At 47.3% G+C, this 19901-nt stretch overlaps 5 protein-coding genes across 5 annotated transcripts; 2 read left to right on the forward strand and 3 right to left on the reverse strand.

Moving 5' to 3' along the window:
* Positions 1 to 8315: 8315 nt before the first annotated feature.
* PHALS_03309 (uncharacterized protein) lies at positions 8316 to 8592 on the reverse strand (the record flags this gene model as incomplete). The annotated part of the gene is made up of 2 exons (XM_024721873.1): positions 8316 to 8388; positions 8456 to 8592. The coding sequence occupies 2 exons, from the start codon at positions 8590 to 8592 to the stop codon at positions 8316 to 8318; spliced, it is 210 nt and encodes a 69-aa protein (XP_024573006.1).
* Positions 8593 to 10070: 1478 nt separating this feature from the next.
* PHALS_03310 (uncharacterized protein) lies at positions 10071 to 11351 on the forward strand (the record flags this gene model as incomplete). Its single annotated transcript, XM_024721874.1, has 1 exon — positions 10071 to 11351. One exon carries the CDS (start codon positions 10071 to 10073, stop codon positions 11349 to 11351), a length of 1281 nt encoding a protein of 426 aa, XP_024573007.1.
* A 603-nt stretch (positions 11352 to 11954) lies between these two features.
* On the forward strand, positions 11955 to 12974 carry PHALS_03311 (f-box lrr-repeat protein 2; the record flags this gene model as incomplete). Its single annotated transcript, XM_024721875.1, has 1 exon — positions 11955 to 12974. The coding sequence occupies one exon, from the start codon at positions 11955 to 11957 to the stop codon at positions 12972 to 12974; it is 1020 nt and encodes a 339-aa protein (XP_024573008.1).
* A 12-nt stretch (positions 12975 to 12986) lies between these two features.
* PHALS_03312 (uncharacterized protein) lies at positions 12987 to 14206 on the reverse strand (the record flags this gene model as incomplete). The annotated part of the gene is made up of 10 exons (XM_024721876.1): positions 12987 to 13105; positions 13165 to 13267; positions 13339 to 13401; positions 13456 to 13487; positions 13541 to 13662; positions 13731 to 13780; positions 13837 to 13886; positions 13943 to 13963; positions 14020 to 14061; positions 14125 to 14206. 10 exons carry the CDS (start codon positions 14204 to 14206, stop codon positions 12987 to 12989), a joined length of 684 nt encoding a protein of 227 aa, XP_024573009.1.
* A 1076-nt stretch (positions 14207 to 15282) lies between these two features.
* PHALS_03313 (uncharacterized protein) lies at positions 15283 to 16515 on the reverse strand (the record flags this gene model as incomplete). Its single annotated transcript, XM_024721877.1, has 2 exons — positions 15283 to 16179; positions 16243 to 16515. 2 exons carry the CDS (start codon positions 16513 to 16515, stop codon positions 15283 to 15285), a joined length of 1170 nt encoding a protein of 389 aa, XP_024573010.1.
* Between the last annotated feature and the right edge of the window lie 3386 nt (positions 16516 to 19901).

The following is a 19901-nucleotide window of genomic DNA, read 5'->3' on the forward strand; positions in this document are numbered from 1 at the left end:
AAACCCTTCAGCACGTGCTTGACATGGCTTACACGACTCCTAAAAAGGGGTTGCATTTCTTATCATATCACAATACCACTCTTTGTAAGCACTCACTCGAATCTGTGTGACCACACAATGGAATGGCTACATTTAATCAACAAGTCAGCACATGGCTAGAACAGCCAGTAGCTATACATTAAATTAGGTTTTTCAATATAGATAGGAAAACCTATAGACTTTGATATAGGCCGCATTGCCACAAATAAGACCGAGATTTATAGTTTACATTTCAAACAAATGAGTTTGTTAGCCTTATGTTACGGTTGTAGTTACTCTCGGAGTAAATGGAACGCGATTCGCTACACTTGCGCATGATCTAAGTATAAGACGAAGATCACCGACCTAACCAAGCTCCCTCTGAGCGAGAAAGCTACGGCAGCACCACTGCACTTGGTAGCACTTGTAGTTAATCTACACCTGAGTCGTTTCGACTGACCCTCTATGAGGATGGAGCAGTTTTCTTATTTGCCCCAGGGCATGCAAGACAGGCTTAAAAAGCTGTTGTCTCTGCTCGGTCCTGTGGGCGCGCGACACCTCGCTTCGCAAGGATCTGAAGCGATCAGCGCGTCTAGAGACGTTTTCAAGCTATCGAAATGCTCTGCTAGAGTATCTACAACAAAGATATCGGCGTCAATAGAGTCCATGACGCCACCATCGGCGACGGATGACTACCCACGACCCAAGCCTCTCCTGGTGAACGTTAAGATCCTCGAGGGCAAGAATGGAGAGAATATCTCAGTGAGAGTGGCCGAGATGGCCATGGCGTCCGCTATGCTCCAGACCGGGCAGCAGCGCGAGGCGCTATCTATCTCCAAGCTTGGGGATCGAGAGCGAGAATGGGTACTGAGGTGCGGCACTTCGTTTGAAGCAGCGTTTCCCTACTGGACGGAGCTGAAGCTGAAGCTTTCAGGAGTTTATTGCCGCCAAAAAGGCATATCGCGTGCGATCTCGTTATCTTGCGACAAGGCAAGAAGGAATCGGTGGACTTTGTCAAAGAGTAGTGTACCCTCATTGCTGGTATAGCAGTCGATCCTTTTCTCGAGGCGGTCACAGTGACCGTCTTTATGGAGAGCCTCCGCACTGGCGTGGCCAGAATGAAAGTCTTTCGTGTGAACCCGTCTTCTTTTGAAGAAGCAGTAAATGTAGCATAGATTGGCGAGTTCAACTTTAAGTCAACACCACTTGGTTGAAATGCACACTCTAGCAGCTCGTCGAGCGAGCTTGAGCCGATGAATCCCAGCTATTCTGAGGAGGAGGAGGGAGAGCTCCGAGCTAACGAGCTGCGTTCGGACACCCGACGGTGTTATATCCGTGAATTCACCCGTCACCTTCGGAGTGGTTTTGCCTGGGCAATGCGCGTCAAGGTTCATCGACCCGACATTTCGCTTCTTACAAGTCTTCTGGTTTGTCGCGGGGAAGCATCACCACCCAGTGGGCGCTGAACGCCCTACTAGGGAAGAACTGAACTCTGTTGAGCCTCGAAGAGGTAGAGGTCAGCAACGCTCAGCCCCGAAGAGCTCCGTGCTTGAACACGGAACGTGTATACAAACCGGCTTGACTGTCGTGAAAGCGATCGTGAATGGGTTTGAGATGCCATGGAACATCCCGATCGCCTCCGGGTCGTTGAATAATTATGCTTGGTGCTCCACGATAGAAGGGAGTCAGCTGTATGCTGAGGCGCTGAAGGCGCGGTTGAGTGACATCGTCACTGTTCGTTTAGCGACGGGGACATGTGTCACGGCGCCGAAGGTCCCTGTGCAAGCTTCTCGACCTTGATAGCGTGGAACGCTGCTTAGTCTTCGACTTGAATTCAAGGTATGACCTCATCCTTAATATGGCATGGCTAGAACACCATGATCCATGGATGGACTGGATGTCAAAGACCTTGGGCGCTACGCGCTATTCTTCTGGTGGAGCTTTGGTGAGTCATGAACCCACATCTACCAGGTGGCAAAAACGATATTGGCGCAGGCACTGGACCGAGACGGTCAATGTGCTGCAGGTCGGAGTGTCCGAGTTGGTGAATACTGAAGGTGTATCAGTCAGGAGGTTTAAGCATGGCTTGCAGGCCAATCGAGGAGTTGCACGTAACCCGCTGAGCTCTTCTAAAGTATCGGAGCAGTCGCTGCATGCCATGCGTGGCATGGTCGGCCAAGGGCCGAGGCATCGAGGGCGAGGCTTCAGCGATGCACGTGGATCGGCACGTAATCCACGAAGCATTGGTCACATTTCAAAGCAGTCGCTTTATGCCACGTGTGGTATCGTCGGACGAGGTCCGAGGCATCGACTAGTGCTGCACGTGGAGCGGCACGTTATCAACTGCGGAGCTAGCAGCCTTTGTCGGATTTTTTTCATAACATTAGGGCTTCGATGGAGCAGTTAGTGGTGCTAACACTGAACGACGCTGAGTACATGTTATCACTGGTCTCGATGAGATGTATAGACTCTATGAAGAGGCGACAGCGACGCCGTATGCTAGCTGCAAGACGCCGGGCGTCAACCATGACCCAGGATGCGTCCACCGTAGACGATAGGCATAGGTATACACCCTCGCCAACGGTATGACGGGGGAGGAAGGCGGTGACATCACCCTCGAGGCTATCCCTGCTGTGGATGCTCTTCCTGAGCTGAACGAGATGTACTTCAAAGAGTTCGGCGGTGCCTGGAAGGTAGGCGACTAAGCCGAAGTGGACATTATACGGCCGGAAGAGGAGATCAACTCATCCTCGTTTCTGGATGAAGCTTTCTTGGAGGACACCAAGAGGATGCTGAGCGCACAAAATGGATCGTCGATCCTGATCCGTTCAATTCTTTGGAAAAAGGAATTTCGAGACGTCGTTTCCAAAGACCCACCGTCGCTTCTATCTCCGGACCGAGGTGTGCCTAATGAAATTGACCTGATTCCAACACGCCCATGGTCCCTGCCCAAGGAGCAGTGTGACGTCATTGACGCCATCTTCCGTGCAAATAACGACGCAGGAATGGTGTGCGTGAGAGCAAGTCTCCCCATTCGACACCCACATTTTGTGTCCGGAAATCGAACGGCAAGTGACGTATCGCTCACGCCTGAGCACTGCCACAATTTCGACACAGTCGTCAATTCCTAGATAGGATGTTCCCCAAATATCATGGTTGAATAGACAAAGTACAGTGCACTCAACTTGGTCAATGGGTATCACCAATTGCTCATGAGAGCGAGTGATATTCCGCTGACAGCGGTGAGCACCCCGAGCGACATGCTCTGGGAGTGGCTGGTGGGGGGGCTGTCAAATGCACTAACAAAATTTAATTGTCTTGTGACGCAGTTGTTCAGCCCCCAAAGGGTGTATACGCAGACATACTTCGACGACATCTTTGTGCGAAGCACGGGAGGACGGATGAAGAGGGCCACATCATCCATTTAAGAGCAGTGTCCGAGTGCATGCACGCGAATGAGCTGTAAGCTAATGCATAAAAGTGCATTTCCGGCGCCGAAAACAACTATTTTAGGGTGCTTCATCGGTCTGCGTGGCTTTCGAGCTATCAGGAGGTTTTTGACGGGGTCAAAGACAGCCTCCTGCATACACCAATACTGGTGTAGTCAGACCCTGATCGTCTTTCAGTGTCGTCTGTGACGCTTTGGACTTTGCCATCGGCTGTGCACTGCTGCAAGCAGACGCCGAGGGGCGAGATCAGGTGGTCGCGATCGAATCTCGCCAGCTCAAGACTGCATAGATGAACTACTCAGTTCACGACAAGGAATTACTTGCGATGAAGTATGCACATGACAAACAGGGCACACCTGCTCGGCTCCAAGCCGTTCTTGATCTATACAGATCATGCATCATTACGCACTGCAACTTAGTCGCCTCAATTCTCACAGAGGAGACCAGGTAGCTCTCCTTCTTTGCAGAATATTGAAGTATAAATCAGGAAAGCAGTATGCTGTGGATGATGCGTTGTCGCGCAAACCAGATTATGAGCTTGCTCATGTCACGACGGTGATGATGTCCCTGACGTATTTGATCCGCGCCACGTACGCGGGTGATGATATGTGCATAGCCCTGCTACGGGCTCTCGGGGGCAGGGAGTCTGGGGACTCGGACAACAATTTGTCGTCGCGATTGCGTGCACAGTTGCACCGATATTCATTAAATAATGTATTGCTGTAGTTTAGCACCGACCCGACGGATATACCACGCATTGTGGTTCCTCACGATGAGTATTTGAGGTATCGTATCCTCTATGAAGCCTACGACACCTTACTCAGCGGTCTTTTCGGTCGTGAGAAGACGGAGTTGCTACTACTGATGACCCAAGCTGTACAGATGGACGAGCACCTATGTGCGCACGTGTGAGACGTGTGAAAGGGTGAAATCCTCTCCGAATGACGCGACTCCGCTGGCCAGTTTGTCGGTAACCTCCGGGTGTTGGCAGTCCTAAGTTCGGACTTTGTGCTTGGCCTGCCGAAAGGCTTCGGTGAGCAATACGGGTATCGTGGTCTTCGTCGACCGTTTGAGCAACATGGTTCATCGTGCCGGACACCATCGACGGTGTGGATACAGCGATGCTGTTTGTCGGGCGTGTCTTTCGGCAACATGAACTCTAGGAGTCAATTGTCTCTGACATAGAGTCACGCTTCACTGGGAATTTTTGGTCATAATCTTCAAGGTGCTGGGTACCAAGCTGGATATGTCAACAGCGGATCATCCGCAGACCGATGGTCAATTTGAGCGCATGAATATTGTCGTCAAGGACGTCCTACGCAGCGTCTGCGCTGAAACTCCGAGGCGCTGGAGTGCCATGCTGCCCCTCATACAGTTCGCCCTGAATGCAGTGCATTCGATTACCGGTTATACGCCGTTCTACGTGAACGGGCTCGTTCATCCTCGCGTCCTACTGACGCCGCCATCCCATGGTTCAGGGCTTGATAAGGAGAAATATTAAAGCGGCTAGCTGATATCAGCCCTCTCACTGTTTGTACACAAGTCGATGTCTTTCTGTCTACCAGATTTAGTGTTTTACGACACGTTCATGTTGCGATGCTGAAAGCCAAGACATGCAGAAGGAATATGCAGAGGGAATATGCAGACGGAATATGCAGACAGAAGAGGTTAAAGAAATGTAAGGTCGGAGATCTGGTTTTATGAAATGCTAATAGCCTTCCTAACCATGCAATTTCTGCTGTCTTTAAGACGAAGCTCCGTCCACAGTTTTTCGGACCTTTCAAAGTTGTGACCACGTGGGGCCTTGTGTATACGCTAAATCTTCCAAAACGGATGCGCAACTACTCGGTGTTTTATGTGAGCTTGCTCAAGCCGTACCGGGATTCGGCGCAAGTGAAAACAGAATCGTCGGCGCCCGAGCGGTGTCCACTGGCGCTCGACCACCCAGAAGCTGAATCAGTAATGGTTTTGAGCACGGAGTTCAACGATTTTCATCTCCAATGGCGTCAGGCGCTCCACCCCGCATAAAACAAAGCATTCGTCTGCTCAACGGCTAGGACCAACCCCAACAGAGCGTGATAGTTCTGCAGCCGGTGCACAACGTGATCCAAGCTTTCTAAGTCTTCCGTGCAGCGATATGCGACCCTAGCATGATGCTCAGCGGAGTCCTGATCGCGACGGACCTCGTCCTGAAGAGCTCGAACGGCATCGCGAGTCATCGGACGGCAGTCATCCCAATCGCCATCGTCCGCCGCCGAATATTCTTGACGAAAATGGTGTGTCCACTATCATGTGGAACGTCTTCTGTGTCGACGACGTCGCCAGGGTCCAACTCAGTATCATGTAAAGTGGTGGGGGTACCCCGGCTACGAGAATTCGTGGGAGTCTGAAGTGCCACTTCGGCAAGAATGCCAAAACGTCGTGGGCGCTTATGATCAGGAGGATAACGACGTTCCGCGTCGTCGTACGCCCCGCGCTTCTCGGCAATTGTCAGGAACGCCAAAGAGCCATGAGTTGAGCCCAAGCTATGGCCTGAGCAGCTGCGGTCGCAGACTCACCCGTGTGAGAAATCACAGAGCTCGTGTGAGCGTGATGGACACGTCGCAGGGCTCCAGTCCAAAGATAGTCGGCGACGCGCCTTAACTTTGGCAAACTCAAACCGAAGTTGGCGTTTCACGCGCGCGTCCACCCCTTTGTGGCTCAACTGTAAGTTTTACAGCAAGAAAGTTTCCGGCGCCGCTACATCCATCGGTCAAAGGGCTTTTCGTCATCTGCAGCGGTTTCAATGGGGTCGAGCACCACATGAAACGTCCGTATCGCGGGTATAGGAGCGCCTCCTCTTTGAGCTCGAAGTCGAGTGCGGTACGTATCCGCCGGGATTTTTTTGAGAAACCAAGAATCGAGCTCGGAAGTCTTTTTGTTCGTCAAGCTCAGCTTGTGCTGTGTCCGGGGTCCCGATCACGTAGACGCGCAACGATCTAGTGATTGTGTCCTTCGCTTCTGTAGCGGGATCCCGCCAAGCAGAAGCCTTATTCTATAAGAGGGTCAAGGACCAGCCGTGGATGTGCACGCATGGGAGCCGCCTTGTGACAGGAACCAGCTGCTGCTTCTGTGCCTCGTCGAGGTCATTGGTAATGACACCACTTCCCCCGGAAGTCGTGAGGTCAGGAATCGAAAACGGCGTCCGCAAGGGTCGAGCAGGGCTTACGTCGCACTGCTGGGGTACCTTGCACTCTTCTTCTTGCCACCCTTGGAGCGGAGTATTATAGTCGATTTCCTCCAAATCCTCGACGAGGTAATCCAACGCCCGTGGCGCGCGGTCGGGAGTAGACATCGCGTCTGTGTTTATTGTCGTGCGACTCTGTCACTAGCAATTCGCTGTGTGGTACTCGGTTGCCGAGAGCTTGAGCTGCCCTTCAAGCCGCGGACGTGCTGTCCGAAGTTGTACCGTATACAGGAGAGAAGAAGGGCTCAACCTGCGGACGTTCTCGAAACTAGCGAGACTGGGTATTTTCTGTGTCACAGGGCTCATTGACACAGGGCTCATTGAGCATAGAATTCGTGAAAAAGGTCCTGGTGATGTTGAGGTGTTTTAAACACGCGCGGGACAGTTGAATGGTATGTGTAGGTGCTCACAATCTTAAGGGGGAGAGTGTAACGGGGTTTCACGTGCCCTGGTATGAAGGGTGTGGGTCACACATGACGTTGTGAGCTACACAATATGGTGTGAAAACACAATAGTCTGGCGACACTTAATCAACAAGTCAGTACGTGGCTGGAACAGCCGTACTTATACATTTGATTAGGTCTTTCTATATAAAACGGAAAACCTATAAATGCGGCTTTGCCGCAAATGAAACCGAGAAATACAATTTACACTTTGCGTGTTTTAGCTTCGGGTTAAGGTTTTTAGTTACTCTTGGAGTAAGTGGATTGCGATCCACTCGTAAATGTTCTAAGTACAGAACAAAGGATACCGACCTTTAACAAGCTTCCTCTCAGCAAAAGAGCTACGGCAGCCCCGCTCCACAACTGTAGTGAGTATGAAGTTACAAACCTATTAGACTACACTTGTCGATCCACTCACGAGTGATTAATATCTCCCGCTACAAAACGCAGGATATCCACTACTCGGCGCAGTGGGTACGCCACACGAAAGTACTGACTCAGTAGTACCGTAACATTGTGACACATACAAATCATCTATAATAACGTTGAAGTTTGGTCTCGAAATCGCAACTTTTCAGTCGCCCTTCAGCCTCACCGACATTGGCCTTGAAGATCGAGACAACTAGTCACTCTTACGCTCCACCGGCTTAGACAAAGAGGGCGCCAGCCTTCATCTGTCGCTAACCATCCCCGAAAGACACTGAGACCACGACATACGATCTCTTTTTCTGCCCATCCTATGACTGCGACTCTGTCTTTCGAGCTATGCTTCAGTACTTAGCAATACTTACATAAGCGATTAAGAAATTTATGTCAGATACCAAACTAATTGTGGATTTGAATCTGTATCAGAGCTGTTTTTGTTTCCCGGCAGAGGTGGACTCGCACCTCGCCAATTCTCATGAAGAGAGCGGAGCGAGGTAGCCAACTTTCTCGACTTCCTGTCGATCCATTGGCTCGAGTGTCCAGGTCACACCATCAAGAAATCGAGATCATATTTTAAATCCAGGTCTAAGACGAAACAACATTACATTCTGTTAACAGCTCAATTTTACCAGCAGGCCAACAGAACATTTAAAGCTTTAACAAACATCCCCGTCGCGATACGCGTCCAAAAAGTCGGCATTTAAATGCCTTCGTGTACTGTCTACCTTTCTTGATTGTTACACGCCGTGATCATTAGCCTCCTAAATTTACTAGAACTTTCGCGACTTGACCAATCCATTGTTCTCGATGATAAAACCCATTAACCCTGCACCTCTCTTCGAGCGAGTCTTTTCGTTCAAACTCGTTCATTGTGAAATTGTGCTCCCACTGACTCCCTGTTCTGGGCATTTTTGGAGGTGTCTTCCCACAGCGTAATATCGTGTGCCACGTCTTGTTGGTCTCGAAAATCAACAACAGACATAAGCTTACCCAGCGTGTATAATTGTCCCGGGGGAAGGTAATCGATCATTTTTTTCAATCCCATCAGAACTCAAGCGTGATATTGCTTCAATAACTACCAAGTGCTGTTGAGTTGTCGTGCACCATGCTGAGAGAAAGCTTTGACTCTAAGAATGCGTGTACACTTCATCCAGAAGTGGAGCCAACAGCCTTTACGTGATTAGATACATAGTTGCTTTGCTATCTAAAGAGTAATATATAATTGGTATGAACTCAAGTCAAGCTGCTACAATACATGCGTTTTACAATATCCAAGAATAACACAACCTTTATTGCTTGACGTTAGGCTAAAAAGCCACATGTAGCATCGATATCTTGGTACCTATGAATAATCACATTTACACAAAAGTGTAATTTAGGCTTCGTAGAATCTTATACAATATCATATTTGTACAATTGTACGAAAGTGTCAGACTATTTTTTTGCAAACTCCTGCAGCACTCAAACTGGCTTCTTCGTATTGTCTGCATTCCTGAGGTAAAAACTTATGTAAACCTAGAAAAAAACTGATTCAGGAAGCTTTATATGCTACAAATCTCACCAAGTATATTACATTGTTTTTTGATATATAATTCGTGCTAATATAAACTTTGCAGTGTGAATACTTCTAAGACCTATCGTGTGGGCATATTGGAGTAATTACTCGTTCGTAACCTAAATACATGCGCGTGAGCTTGATTGCGGAGGATGCGAGCCATTTCTACCCTTTTGATCGGGATATAACATCAGCGGCATGAGGGTTGGCCGAATCGCGCCTCTACAGCTTTTGCTGCATTAATACCTAAACAGAGATGTGCAGCACTTTAAAGGTGCATATTGTTGTCCGTTGCCCTGTAGCAATCTACGATGCTCTTTTTGCTTCCCAAATTATGTCAGCTTTTCTGTGCAGCAAAGGCAGCTTAGCATTGGCTTTTCGATCCTCACTCAGAATCATTATCCATCTTCATTTATTGTCCAACGCCACTTTCTGTTTTTAATGAAGTTGCTAGGAAATTCTAATTCGAATTTGTCGTGCAATAATCCAGACTTTCTTTCTTAAACGCCTTTTGTGTAACATTCCTGAAATCTCATACCCGGAAAAATGTCCTCAAATCTTAAACAAGGAACCAGCGCATTTTTTATTCAAAATTCGCTTGTTTTCCTTGCACGGGATTCGCACAAATTACGTAACAAATTAGTTTGATCCTTTATGTATTCTCTTTTTGTGGCCAAGCGAACTAACTTATCAACCATGCCTGTCGCAATCAGTACGCTAATTTCGTTTCATGGATAATGCTTCTTCTTCAGATTTCTTAAGATCTTCCATAGTTCACTAAAATTGTTTCCGTTACCACACAAAAACACTGATTCATGTGATTTGCAAACCTCGATATGTAATTATTACGTAGGAAGCAGTCGTTATAGATCTCAAATAGGCGGAAGTACCTTCCCAATGGTCATTCCTATTTCATCTTTGCCAAGCATAAACAAGCATTTCTGAAAGTCTTTATGGTCATCGGCATAATTTCCGCCGGCATAGGCGCCTCCAACGCGCTGCTTAGCTTTTATGCATCATTGCTGTACTACTGGGTCCGTCGGGGCAGCTATGCCGACTGCCCATTTTTTTCAGACAATTTACACGCTAAGACGTATGTGTACTCAATCGCTCTGTTGAACCCGCTGTGGGATCAGCCGCACTACCGTCACCCAAGCTTTTACAAGGATCTTGTGACCAACTTGCGCAATGTGGCCATCCCAGGCACGGGCGTGCCACTTTCGATCGTAAGCTATTCGCGATTGAGTCTTTTCCCCTTCCTATTATTAGTGTATCCATGGCTATGCGTCATTGGCGCTTTCTTTGAGCTGCCTAAGGAATATTCAAGCAAACAGGGTGGATTTATTGAGCGCTTCTTACGCACTTTTGAACAGATACTTGTTTGTCCACAGAACTGGTTTGCTTTTTGGCGTATGAATTGTCACTTAGTGAGTCTACACAGCCTTAAAACGAACTCTCCTGGTTATGTGATGGAAAATAAATGGGACTTTCTTCTTGAATCAGAGAAGGCTGGAATCGCCATTTCGCCCTATCTTAAATCGCCCGGCTCGCTGGTTATTAAGGACCGCAATGAAGAGGGAGGAATGGGCATTTTCATTTTTAAAAATGCCGTTGACGGGGGAGATTGGATCATTCAAGAGAAACTCGACAACTCGCCATTTCTTAAAAAGCTGCTACCAGAAATCTCACCTTTATCAACTTTTCGTATCATTACGGCCTCGCGGTACGGTTTGGGTGAGACTGAGGCGCGAAAAGATGGCGGTAACGGAGTCAAGTCACTCAGCTGTGTTTTCCGTGCGGGCTTAGCGGGTGCTGCCACGGACCACAAGTCTATTATGTTTGACGTGGATATGGAGTCCGGCAAAATCCTCAAGGGTTCAACGACCACTCACTGGTACCGCGTCGGTCCGCATCATTTATTCAGCGGAACCCTTAGCGTGGGCCACGACATCACCAACCACCCAAACACTGGTGTTCCTATTACAGGCAATGTGATAAAAGAAATTAAACAGATGAAAGAGCTTGCGGAAGAGGCGCATTTCAAACTCATGAAGGATGTACCGCTTTGCGGTTGGGACGTTGCTATCACTGATCTCGGCGTTCTTTTGCTTGAGGTCAACATCTCATGCAACTTCTTTCGCGGTACTTTTGATCAGCCCTGGTACTTTAAGTTCTTGGATGAATACTTTCGCCATCTTGAAAAGCTGCACGCGCCATTAAAGAAGACAGTTTAAAATGTTACTCAAGTAGCTGTGCTAATGTCCGCGACTGTCAGGTGCTTTAGGCTGCCAATATGAGATGTAATGCATGTTATACGCACAATAATCTTGGTTTTTATGCCATGTACTTAAGAACAATTGCTTCATCCAACGAACGAAACTATTATACACGTATGAACCCTTGTGGAATTGTGTAATCGTCCTAATATAAAATTCATTGATGGCTTTTCCACGCCCTTCCAATGCTCAAGTTTTGCAGTACGATATCGCCATCGCTTCAGACATTATTGTATTGGCTAGGCGCATTAGCCGATGAGTGTATTACTCGTATAGACCACCTTAACTAAGAAGCAAGCCTTATAAGGTTTTGTCACCGCCCGACGACATTAGATTTTAGAAACGGCAACATCGCGGGTTTTAATGGATAATTGTCCTCAAGTAAAACGTCTTCTAGACTTACCAATCAATGCGGCGAAATTGATACACGTCGACACTTCCTCGAACCCGCATCGCTGGCTCCAGTTTTTGCAACAACACAATTGAGCTTAAGCACGAATGACTACCAACGTCGTTGCCATACCGGATGCGGTCTTAAACGAATTGCTCTCCTTCCTCTACATGGACGACATGCTTGCCCTTGAGCGTGTGAATTGCTCCTGGCGACGGGCAATGGCTAGTGCATCTCTTTGGACCCACGCATGGCTTGAGCACCAGTGGCACAGCAGTACAGATGCCACTACACTCGTCAAACTCCTGGCGATGCGTCATGGCCCGCAAGTCCAGAAGTTGACGCTCATTGGGTGCGTTGTAGCTGAAGGCGCATTGGTGAAGGCAGCCAAGTTTTTTCCGAACTTAACACATTTGACGGTCTCTGGCTGCCAAACTCTTGCTGATGCGGATTTCACGGCCGTTTGCGAAGCGGCGAGTCAACAATTGTTGGAGGTGCGGGCGGTCAAGTGTTTACGACTCACCGACTCTGCGCTGCAAACCATCGGTGATCAGCTGTCGCAGTCGCTTGAAAAAATGAACTTTAGTTACTGTCGCCAAATTTCTTCAGACGGTCTAAAAGCTACAGTCCGACGTTGTAAAAAGCTGCGCTCAATAAAACTCAAGGGATCTCCTGCTGTAACATCCGCTGTAGTCACTTGCATTGCCAAGAGCTGTCCCAATCTGAAAACACTTCTGGTTGGTGGTGCGAAAAACTTGACCGACGATTGCTTGTTTGCCCTTGGAGTTCATTGCCCAAAATTGATGACACTTGACATTTCAAGGAGCAACCCGTTCGGTTTTGGTCGTGGCGGTATCACCGACGACGGATTAAGATTTCTAGCTTTGCATTGCACACTATTAAAGGATCTGAATCTGGGCGGTCAGGGCCGCTTGACGCTCTCGGTGCTTAGCTCACTCGCAAATTCATGTCCTACACTCGAAACGCTGGATATTGGTGGGTGCCGCGTGATCATCTCAAATCCTATTCGTTTAGGCGCAGAGCTGAAGTGCATGCGTCGGCTACATGAGCTGGGAGTTACGTTTACCAGTGGCTTGAAGGAAGGACAAATTGATTTTATTGCGTCCCAATGTCCGCAGTTAAAGTTGGTGGAGATGAGTTTGCCGCCACCCGCTATATGTAAATCTTAAATTTGTGCCTGGTTACTCTGCAACGTATTCACTACCAAAGAATTCCTCAATCGCGTGTGCTGTACTTGTGCTCAGAACAGTAACATCCAGCAGCTTTTCCGCTCCAGCTTGAGCAATCGACGCAAGGCTACCTAGTTGAGCAAGTGTCAATGCATTCATACAAGGCAATTTGAAGTTTATATTTACTTACCAAACAAATCGAGCAGCATATCACACTCATCAAGAGTAAGGAATGGAAAATTCGTTTTAAGCGTGTCAAGGGCGTGCTTGCGAGTAAGTAGCTCGTCATTAACCTACTTGAGCACGCGTAGGTTATGACAAGAATTAACGAAGTGTTGCCAAAACGATTTCCAAGCTAGCTCACGCGCTTGTTAAACTCGTCAGCCATCGTGGTGATATCATAGGCAAGTTTTTCATATATCGAAACCTGTTATTCAAATCAGTAGAGGCGACCACAGAAACTAGAACCTTCTCGCCATACCATCAGCTTGACCGCATGAGATAAACTAAAGACTGAGGCATGTAACGTTAGCCACCTTCATCCGCACGAAATTGGAAATAATCACCTGGAAAAAACTTTATTTGTATGGATTTGCTGATGGCAAGCAGCTGCAGCTCTGCAAACTGCGGTATTGGAAAAATAGCAATGGCAAATGCGTGCTGAAATGCTTTCTCAGCATTTCGCAATCTTCGCGAGGCACAGCTCTCGTTAGATTAAATGCTTTGCGGGTCGATTTCCTCTATCAAAATTCATACCTGTCGATGATGTTTTCAAAAGAAAAATTCGGTGTGTCCTTATTAATCAGCTTCCAATTTCCAATTGTTAATCGTATTCCACCTGTCCATATTAAATTTGTCGTACAATGAAAGCCGCGGGTGGAAATTTGCCCTTCCGCTGCGAGATCATGACGTCTGGACTTGATTAGCCAAAAAAAATTAAAGTTGAGCTAACATTAAAATTTTTTTACCGGCAAGGCAACCAACAGCTTCTACAAAGGCAAAAATATAGTCAATGACGATCGTGTTGGTTACATACCGAACCTACCTCGTGGTTGATACCCATACATTCCATCCAACTCTTGGGCCACTGCAAGGTCATCAATGCGAGTCAGTATTATAATGCATAGATTGTCGACCTCGAATTTCTAACCTTCAAATGGCACAAATTCTGGATTGTAGAGGACCAGCTGTCCTCGGGCGCCCCGAAATCGCACCATCGTTTTGCTCGCCATTTCGTTTTGCACTCAAATGCGGAAGGCAACATCTTGAAACAATCACTCTGCCGCGTTATGAAATGTCGCAAGCTTTCTCCGGTTGAATCATTCCTAAATATAAACGAGCTAATGTCAAAGCCTTTAACTGTATGAGCTCCAACCAAAGGAGTTCACCATATCAAATTTCGTCATGTAGCAGTATTCAGAATTTATCCGATCTTTGAGGCAGTTATGAGTGTGGAAGTTTTGATTGCATTACAATTACAAGTTGCTTAAGACTATAAGTGAGGGGATTAATAAAAAAGCTTGCAGGAGTCATCACCACGTTTACCAGGTTCCACGCATATTATCTTCAGTCCGTGATCTGCTTCTGCTGAAAAAAGAGATTATGTAAGCATATGGCAAGTCAGATCATAGCCTTCATTCCACCCAAGTCGGACGAACGATGAACCGCCTGTAAATATGCTATATCAGCTGACAAACTAATATTCGGTAGTTTATTTGGGCCTCATTCATGATGTTTTTTATGACTAAAAATACTTTGAAAAGATGCGCTCAACAGTGTCTTCTGAAAAAGTATAGTGTATCAAGATATAAAAACCACGAAGGGCAAAATTTTAGCCTTTATAGGCTGCGCGGATGGCGGAGACCTGCTCTATATGCCATATCTAGAAAGCATATCCGCCGTAACGGTTTTTTCTGCGAAGCGGCCGGAGAACTCCACAAGCAGGACTGGCGAAGTCACCAAACGTTCTTGGACTAGCGCTTATCGGGTAGAATTTATTGAAATTATATTGTTATACGAAGTCCGCCAGCTTAATTTGACGTTGGCACAGAAACTGATAATCTCGTGGTGCACCAGTCAATCATTATCCTTGAAGGGTGTTAGACAGAGAAGGCTGAAAATTGCATTGGGATGTTGAGGAAAACAGCTACGTGAGGTAACTCGATCTACCTGGCGAATTTTTGAATACATCCATGAGAGCTTCGGAGTTTTACAAAGCTGTAACGCTGGATACCTCAGGACAGCATCTGTTCATCAGAATGTACACCAGCAAACTCCTTGGCGTCATGAAGACAACTTCATTTCGTCTTCAACTCGATCTAATGATGTCGCTGTCAAGGGCAGCAATAGACTGCTGCAATCGTTTCTTTTCCGCGCGAAAGAAGGCGATATCTCGCAGCACATCTTCGTCCAGCACAGAACAAATCAAACCAGTCTTTGCTGCCAATGTTGTCGATGCAACTCCTGTCCAAGCGAGCTGCTTCGCGAGTTTTGCAATTGTCTCCACGACGCCTCGTAGCTCCGCGATAAGCTTAAGGCGTCTATCATCCTCCAGTTTCTTTGTACGTATACGAATAAACTCATTCGCTATATCGCGGTCACACTCAAGGCGCGAGATCTGAGAATATTCACCATTATCGTCAAAAGAAACGACAACACTGCTGGACCCATGCGATGCCACATTTAAGGGAGATGCTGGTGTTCTCACTTGCGTCGATATATTATTGGCAGCAACCTGCCACTTTGAATGGGGCAAAGTTGGCCTCTCCAAATTATTAGTCTGGTAGGGCTCAGTTGTTACCTGCATTATTGCTTTATGTTCTTTGTTATTATGGAAGTCGAAGGTGTCCGAATTGTCGCTCGACGTTAAAAAGCTGTCTTCTATCTCATCCGTGGCATTAGTGCCACTAACTCGACGCCGCTTGTGCAAGGTGCCCACCTTATGATCTCCATCCTGCCCAAGCAACACCTCCAAAAATCGACGATTTGATCGCAAAATTTCGTAGCAGTGACGAAAGTGGAAAGATTCAAATTTGAGTTTGGGATGAACCACATATGCCTCCAAGTCGCTTGGAGTAATTATTGGTTGCTGACGGTCCCGTACAAACCGACGCATAATAGTCGCATTAATTTCACTACGCTCTTCTTTAAAAAGCTTTTCAGCCTGCTCTATAGCCTTGAGGGGCTTCTTGCCAGCCTTTTGTAGCTGTTCAAAAGAAGTGCGTCAGCAGTGTTTACTTTACACTGACCGCAATCTTAATGCACACACCTTGTCTACAAGCGACGCAAACAAAATCATGTCAGGTCGAATGCCGCGCGCCCATCGAGTGTGAAGCGACCGAGCGCTGCGTAACGCAACTGTTATGTCTGGCACAGCTGCCGGCTCCGCCAATACGAGTTCGTGGTAACGTTTATGCACGCGCTTCCAAAGCGCGCAATTATCACTCAGCATCACTTCCCTGTGGCTGGCGAACACAGCGAGTAACGCCTGGCTTAAGCGCTCGTCATCCAAGTGCGTCCAACGTTCCTTACCTCTTCGCATCCTCAAATTATTGGTAAATGGCTTGTGCAGGCATCTAAAATAGAGAACATTTGAATTCTACGAAAAGCTAAGCTGTACTCTATGGCCCGCTCTATACGAAAATCTACCTTCACTTCGTAATTTATTTATAGCAATAGATTGATGCAAAAGTTTATGGTCTGAACTAGACGATTTGCCTAAATCACTCGTCGATTCACCAACTTCAGCCGACAAGTCTTCGACCAGCTAAAATAATAGTCGTCATGGTAAGTATTAGAAAATGTCTTATATATGTTACTACGCAAGTTCTGATGAGGAAAGGTCTGATAGAAAATGTTGACACATGTGATCAGGATGCACCCATTATCGGAATTCAATTGTGGTGTCTAATCTTCCAACCTGAAAATGATGCTATGAAATTTGTGATGACGCAAAACTTTAAGCCTGCAGAATGTAGTGTTACTCAATAAACAATCATAGGTCTCGATTTATCAGCCACTAAAAAGTTTACGCTCTTAACGTGAAATATATCGCCAAACTAAAATTCCCCTTAGTCAAACAGTCATTACTTCGGGTTGTAAATAAGATTGTGAGAAGATCACGGCGTCGACGAGGATTTTTCGCGTTTAATCACGCAGAGAATGACCTCCGAGATGCCAAAACGAGAACCTTCCAGGCAACTTCACTTTTCTTGCTCAATGTTAAAGTGTTATTTATAGATCTACAAGCTTTAAATAAAATAGTAAAAATCATGTAAGGTGCGTAGTGATCCCATAATTAAGGTATGGTTCATATTATACCGAACGGCAAGTATCTGGGAGTGATACATATTATATAGTAGCATAAGTGCAGCCGGGCTGCCGGAGCTCTTTGCTTCGAGGAAGCTAAGCTAAGGTCAGCGACCTTACGTTCTTTCCAAGCACCAGTACGAGTGTAGCGGACCGCAACCCGCTACCTCCAAGTACTTCAAACCTTAACCTAGGCAGGTGAACTTTTCTGTTCAAGACTGAAACTGTATTTAATTGTTTTAGTTGCCGTACCCTAGGTTATCCTAATTAATATAGTAAAACCTAACTAATATGCATTACTACTGACAATGCGACGTGAGCCCAGCTCGAACCTTGCGGACACCGTGTCCTTACCCTGACATCTCGGCTATAAGACCACTTCCGGGGGAAGTGGTATTATAATTATCCGCCTCGACGATGTACAGGAGCAGCTGCCTACAGGACGGCTCTCATGCATTCGTATCCACGTTCAGTCTTAGATTCTCGTGTGGAATACGGCTTCCGCTCGGCGTATCCCGCTACTGAAGCGAAAGACGTGTAGGCGTATACGTATTCGAGCCCCGGTCACTACACATGTAACGGGGTCGCACAAGATTGTGAGACCATACATTGGTGTGTATTAGACAGTTAGTGTAATAACAAAGTGGCTACACCGTAATTAGTAGCCACCGCGCGGCAATATTACTATATAAACTAAGTTTGCTATATTAATTAGGAATTTCTAAATTAATTAGGAAAAGCAAGGGTTTTGAGTATTGGCGGCTCTGCCGCAGCTATATAAGTTCAATACGATTTCAATTTTGAACAGAAGTGTTCGTTAGCCTTGGTAAGGCTTTAGTTCTTAGAAGTAGCGGATTGCGATCCGCTACACTTGTACTGGTTCTTTAAAAGAACGTAAGGTCGGTGACCTTAGCTTAGCTTTCTCTAAGCAAGCGCTACGGCAGTCCCGCTGCACTTGGCAGCACTTATAGTCAATCTACGCCTGAGTCGTTACTACTGATTATCTGTGAGGATGGATGGATACTTATATTTGCCTCAGGGCATGCAGGACGGCATTTACAAGCTGATGTCCCAGATGGGCCCCGAGGGCGTGGAGCACCTCGTTGCGCAAGGGCCCGAGACCTTAAGCGCGCGCCTAGAGGCGTTTTCAAACTATGAAAATGCTCTGCTAGTGCACTTACAGCAGAAGCTGTCAGCGTCGACAGTGTCTATGACGCCACCGTCGATGACGGAAATTGTTTCCTACACAGGACGCTCATGGTGAGCGTTAAGACCTTCGAGGGTAAAGATGTGGAGAATCTTCTTCTCTGGAGAAGAGAGGCCGAGATGGCTATGACATCTGCCATGCTTCAAAATGAGCAATAGCGCGTCGCGCTAGCTATCTCCAAGCGCGGGGGCCGAGCGCGAGAATGGGCAGTAACGTGCGGGGCTTCGATTGAAGCTGCGTTCCCCCCTGGAAGGAGCAGAAGCGTCAGGTAAGCTTTGTTCTCGCCCGCCAAACCAGGCGTATCGCGTAAGATCACTTTTCCCTTCTGCTCGTCAGGGAAAGAAGGATTGGTGGAATTTGTACAAGTGTTGAGTGCTCTTATTGCCGGGATGGCAGCCGATCCTCTCCCCGAGGCGGTCGCAGTAACCGTCTTCATGGAGGGACTCTGCACTGGCGTGGCCAGAGCAATGGTTTTCTGTGTGTATTCGTCTTCTTTTGAAGAAGCAGTAAATGTAGCTTTGACTGCCGAATTCAGCTTTTAGTCGGCACGACTTTGTTGAATGCACGCCCTTATAACTCGCTTACCGGTCATCAGCCATCCAAAAATTCGCATCTGCTCGTAATGAGGCCGTCGCTTGTACAGCTGTTCATAGGAGGATTTGATCTGGTTAGCTGATGGAAAAGTACTGCGAACATTTGCAGCAGTCGCCACAGCTCCCGCTTAACTTTGTTTCCAAGTCTACTTTCCTTTTGCATGCAGCGCGCCATCTCGACCAAAGTGCGGTTGAGGCGCTCTCTCATTCCATTTTGCTCCGTGTTGTTCGGAACCGTGAGCTGCTGTATTGCTCCAGGTTTCTCACAATACGTTTGCAAATCTTTGCTGATATACTCGCCGCCATTGTCACTTCCTAAAACTTTAACACACGTGTCTGATGATGCCTCGATGTAGGTCCGAAAGTTGATGAAGTGCTGTAGAACTTCGGACTTGGCACGCATCAGATAAACCATCGAGAAACGCGCCGACATCACAGTGATCGTGACGAAGTAGCGAGAGTCTGACACAGACGATAAGGTAATCGGCTCGGCGACGTCCGAGCATACGTTTCTAAAATGCCGCTCGCCTTGCTCCTTAATGCTTTTTCCCCTCGAGTTGTGGGAATGGGACGCGTGTCTGCTTTGCCAATGCGCAGACCCTGCAGGCTCCCGTCGTATCACACACTATTGTCTTGGATTCTAGTGCTCCCGAGCTAACGAGTTCGTTGACTGCGTGGCGGACGCGTGCCCGAGCCAGCGATGCCAAAGCTCCACGCTTACGGCCAGATGACACTCTGGTGCATCTTCCATATCAAACGTGATCAGCTTACCACGTTTGGTACCCATAGCCACTACCGTACCGCTTTGCTTGATTGTAC

This window comes from Plasmopara halstedii (genome assembly GCF_900000015.1).
Source record: "Plasmopara halstedii genome assembly, contig: Scaffold_218, whole genome shotgun sequence".
In the NCBI taxonomy this organism is placed as follows: Eukaryota; Oomycota; class Peronosporomycetes; order Peronosporales; family Peronosporaceae; genus Plasmopara; species Plasmopara halstedii.